This window comes from Anopheles stephensi, chromosome 3 (assembly GCF_013141755.1).
Source record: "Anopheles stephensi strain Indian chromosome 3, UCI_ANSTEP_V1.0, whole genome shotgun sequence".
In the NCBI taxonomy this organism is placed as follows: domain Eukaryota; kingdom Metazoa; phylum Arthropoda; class Insecta; order Diptera; family Culicidae; genus Anopheles; species Anopheles stephensi.
The window spans coordinates 45,940,839-45,945,935 of record NC_050203.1 but is presented as its reverse complement, the minus strand read 5'-3'; the positions used below and the strand labels follow the sequence as shown (position 1 = coordinate 45,945,935).

The window sequence follows — 5,097 nt, the reverse complement described above, 5'->3', positions numbered from 1 at the left end:
GAATGGAAAGTATTCGGTGGCGGATCTCCTCCATTGAGAAAAAGCAACCCCAGGCAAACCGGATCGTCGCGTTTGTCAGCGCCACGGTTCGAACGATCGATCGCACACACATATGCATGTTTGCTGCTCTCTCTCTCTCTCGCTCGCTTTGCCCAAACAGTTGGCCGATCGTTCTCACGCTTGGTCATGCTATTTGGGAGGCTTTTGTTTTTGTCGGACAGAATCTGCTGCTCTCGCCTGCTTGATCCCACACCCCAGGACACACAGTGACGTTCGGGGTTGGAAAACATGCTGTTTTCAACATATTCCAGCATTGTATCATTTGAAGTTGTGTGCGAAACCCGGGCACAGCTAAATGACAGGCAGTCCAGCAGTCAGGTGTGAGTACCGGTGCCAGCATATTCTGTGCGTAGCGCTCTTTACGCACGAGCGAACGCGTACATTGATGAGTTTGAATGTATGTATATGTCACCCTGAGCATGGTGGGTCCATACCCACGTGTGGTCATCGTACAGCGCGGCATATCGTGCCGTAGAGAAATCCCAATGTTTACAAAACAATGCTGGCCCCTGGAAAGCTACTGGTTGTGCGTGCAGTTCAAGAGATGGGCAGGAAATATTACCACCATACGAATCCGTCGCTGGTTTACAAGCCAATTGCCTTTAGTTTTTTCAAAATTCCACGCAATGTGGTTATTAATTGATTCAACGCGAGAGCTGGCAAATATTAAGACTAATCGCTGTACTGTATGACGAATACGACTCCAAGAAGGATTTAAATGTTTCCGTGCAAGTAAACATCCCAACAAACAATGGCCAAAAATCCAGAAGCTGTACGATCCGAGGTGCTGACCAAATGATTTGGCAAGGAATCTGGTCATTTGTCAAAAATTCCTCCGTTTTTGTGACAATAGAAATATGAGTTCGGATTTGTATAAGAACTATTGGCTTAACAAACGATGTTTACCTATTTTAAGGTCTTATGTTGATCCAGTCCAGTGTTTTGGCCAGATCTAGCCAGCTGCAATTGTAGCAAGGCCGTGCTTCAATGCTTCAAAAATAAAAGTGCAAAAAATCATATCAAAACTCTTGAATCCATCAAAATGCCCCCAGTTCCGTCCAATAGAGCAGTAACTAAAGACATTGACCGTACAGTGTCGGACAATAGAATAAGACCACTTATGTATCCGATTTTCAAACGACTGCTTTCGTTGTTTTTAGTAGGTATAATCAAACAAAACTTTGGCAAAAGCATCACAAATCATTGAGAAAAAAATAAATTAAATAAAAAAAATCAACTTATTTGATAACAAAGCTAGACAATGTGAAGGATAAAGAATAGAAAGAGTGGTGAAACATTTTGGTTTGATATTTGAGTTTGACGAATTGGCTTATTTTGTGTTTAATATGTTTGTTCATACTTTCATTAGAGTAACAAAAAGATACATAAACTCGATATCTCATTTGATCCAATGATAGAAACGTTTTGAGTAGTAAGTAATAGTAATAGTAGTAATAGTTTATTTGGATGAAGTTCATTGTAGTTTGTACATGGATAATATGTTATTGACGGGCTCGATCTTATCTTTCCTCGTTATTTTGAATAGATTTTTGAGCTTGTCGATTTTGAGAGACAATTTACCATTTTGGCGTTTGAACAGTATAGTGGGAAAATTTTAAAGGCAAAAACCCACAAAAGAATCGTTTTGATAAATTTAGTAATATCCTCTGTTTCAGGCGTGGAATGTGTATCATTTTGATTAATAGTATAAAAGATACACGCAATGCCAAGAGCCCTTTTTTGAAATGCACCAAGCTTTACAGCTATAGTCAGATATTATGATTTATTATTATTATAATTTTAAATTAAAATCCAACAAGCTTGGGTTCATAAATTCTTTAATGAAATGTAGATGAAATGAAGCATTTTTGATGTTGGAAATATATATTTTTTGGTACTTTTTTTTCTCTCGTATGTCAGGAAATAGCATAGAGTGATCGCTTTAGTAACATTTTTACTGTTTCAGACTAGTCTCCGTTGGTTGCCCGGTTTCAGACATCTTCGCATCATCCGATTGATTCGAAGTGTCGAAGTCTTCAGATCGTGTTGGTTGCGTCGGATCTTTGCCGGCTCCTTCCTTGGCCATTTGTTTCTTGCGCTTTTCGGCCAACAGCCGTCGAATGAAGACCAGCTCCACAATTTTCTCCAGCAGTCCAATTAGCCCGAGAACCGACAAACCGAGCAAAAAGCCAAGAGAACCTCCAAGATCTGAGACAAACTGGTTGAAATCATAGCCGTGGAATTCTTCTACAATCTAGAAAGAGGGATACATAAAATAGATTAAACTGTCATTACTGAAGAATGCCAAACAAAGAAGCTTGGATTTAGACTCACCGTCACCATCTTGGACGTGTAGTACACCCAAAGCTGTGCAGCCGGAACACTGATGTGGAACGGTTTGCGATTCATCACGGACGCCGTGTATATGGTGGTGGTGCAGGGTTGAAAGCACCCGCACTGTGTCCCATCCAGATCTTCTAGCTGACGGTAGAATTTTATCAGCTGCTTCGTATTTTCGGCATTGTCACAATCCTGGACCCCTATTCCCGGCATCCAGGGTCCGGAGCATCCGACTGATTCAACCACTGCATTCCAGTGGCAAATTTCTCCACACTACCAGGACAAAAAGAGTACCATTAGTTGTTGTGGCCAAGTGCCTTATAGCACTCGTAAAAAAAATCTACGACGTACCCTGGTAGAGCTAACGGTGGAAAACTCGACGCATTCATTTTCGTAACTTGCCAACATGAAGAAGTGCTGCGTTGATAGGCGAATTTCCATTTCTTCGTTAACCTCCAGAAACAGATACTCCACCCGGCCGGACGATTGCATGCGGTTTTCTGAAGGTATGCAACACGCATCTCATTAGTACAGGGTGACCATGTTACATTTGAAATTGCATCGCTTTTAAGGGGAAATTGGGAACCACAGCAAAAATAATATACAATTTTAGGAAAATTTTTAGGACACGACTGCAACAAGGTGAATAATGCTTAATGTGGATGTAGACTTATCTGAAGTGTCCGAGAACTTTTTTGGATCTTTTATTTATAGATGAGGGTTGGGTCTCTGAGACCTCATTCGCCTCTACAAAGTGTCTTAGAACTCATTGTCAATGTGTTCACGTTTATACGTACTTCCGATTAGCTTGGAACTTGACTCCGATACCAAGGAAATAAATTTGGCGATCCCACCCGGAACCGGTCGGAATCGTTTGGAACCGTCGGAATCGTCGGAAACGGAGCAACAGTCCGGAAACATCCGGAATCTTAGTCGGTCAATATGAGTGAGTAACAATAAGTCTAGTAAGGCAAAAATCGCAGGTCGTTAGGCCAACAAAGAAGAAGAAGAAGTGAGTATAAGCCCACCAAAGGTGAACGGGTCGACGATTTTAAAAGTTTCTCCGTTTTAGAGAAACTCCGATGTTAATGACGCTTGACGTAGTATTTGTCATAACAAATTTGCTATCCTTAAATTTTTTTGTACTTTAATACATCAATCAAGCTACTTTCATCAATAGGTTCTAGACGGTTCTAATGATTCCGGATGGTTCCGGACGGTTCTTGACGGTTCGGGATGGTTGGCCCCATTCCAGAAGATTCCGACGTTTCCAGCCAATTTCGATAATTCCGACGGTTCCGCCGATTCCAGTTCCAACGGTTCCGAGCGTTTCGTTTGCACCTACCTTTCGGAACTGGTTGCGATATTTTTGCCCATATCTACTATACACCGACTTACCAGCGAATCCTTCGGTTTCATCGTGAATGAACACATGCCAGCCGGGCGGGGTATCGCCAACGCTCACTCGCGAGATGTTCGTGTCATGGCGCAACATGATCGAGTAGCCCGCCTCCTTCCAGGAATGTTTGGTGGTAATCAGCGGATTCAACGTGTAGCATCGTCCCATGTCCAAATGCAAACTTTCCACCACCTCTATATCTGTCAACATTGGAAAAGGTTTGTTGGCACATCACTAAAGCAAGCTACGAAAGAACAGGTTCAAGTGCAAGGACTCGATTGTACACACTGTTTGTGCCACCGTTCAGGCCGTGCTGGATGAAAAACTCGCTATGGTTGTAGGTCGCTTCACCAAACAGTTGCTCCAGCGAGGACTCGTTGAAGGGAAACTGGTCGAACGAACTGGTGTACTTGGGGTGCATCGCCAGGTTGTACTTGGCCATGACGTCTGCCTTGTAGGCTGGCTCGCGGCAAAAGGTTATTGCGGGATAGAGCATGGACTCGTTCAGATCGAACCGGGAGTGGGTGGAGATTGGTGGATTGCACAGCTTCTTGAAACAGTCGGTCAGCTGGTACATCACGACGATGCTGCAGATGAACAGCACTATTCCACGGACCAGGCGCTTCGGATCGTGGCACAGCGCGTGCAGAACGTTCCATAGTTTGTGCCTTACTTGCTTGACACTAACCATTATTGCTGCGATCGTAGGTACAGATCGAGTAGTGGAGGGTGACACTTTCGGGTGATCATTTTTCACAACTATCGACGAAGTTCCTAGCACTACCCTAGACGATGAAACGAACGGTTTTCGCACGAGCACTGGTGGTATTTTCAGACGCTAACCAATGGCGGTGAGCCATGCACTTACCTTTTATATGAGTGGCTGTCGTTGATAAACGGATATGGTATCGAGCATAAATCAGGGGTTTATCGCAACAGCGCGTTCGCAATGTTTGTACTTATTGGAAAACAAATCGTAAATCATTCCGCAACGGCGCAAGTCATGAATTTCAACATTTTCCCGTCCCGTTGGTATATTATTCTGCACAGCAACGTACGTAGAAAAAAGGGATCCACGATTTTATCACACATCATAGATATTATTGATTCGAGAAAATGATGCAGAGCATTATCGCGAATGACTATCAAACGAAAGAAGATTCTACTGGCGTGTTTTGTATCGTGCAATCTTAGGGATCGGTGAGGTTTTCGATTGATGTGGTATGCAATTAATTACCGCGGTGATTCAGATCAATAGTGCGTTCAATTCAATATGATATGAGAGATATGATTTTCAT

General features: G+C 42.9%; 1 protein-coding gene across 1 annotated transcript; it reads right to left on the bottom strand.

Annotated features, from left to right (window-relative positions):
- Positions 1–1,925: 1,925 nt before the first annotated feature.
- On the bottom strand, positions 1,926–4,630 carry LOC118511102 (acid-sensing ion channel 2). The gene is made up of 5 exons (XM_036053822.1): positions 4,088–4,630; positions 3,799–3,999; positions 2,752–2,900; positions 2,395–2,673; positions 1,926–2,314 (listed from the first exon to the last, which is right to left on the bottom strand). The coding sequence occupies exons 1-5, from the start codon at positions 4,488–4,490 to the stop codon at positions 2,015–2,017; spliced, it is 1,332 nt and encodes a 443-aa protein (XP_035909715.1). The 5' UTR covers positions 4,491–4,630; the 3' UTR covers positions 1,926–2,014.
- Positions 4,631–5,097: the final 467 nt, after the last annotated feature.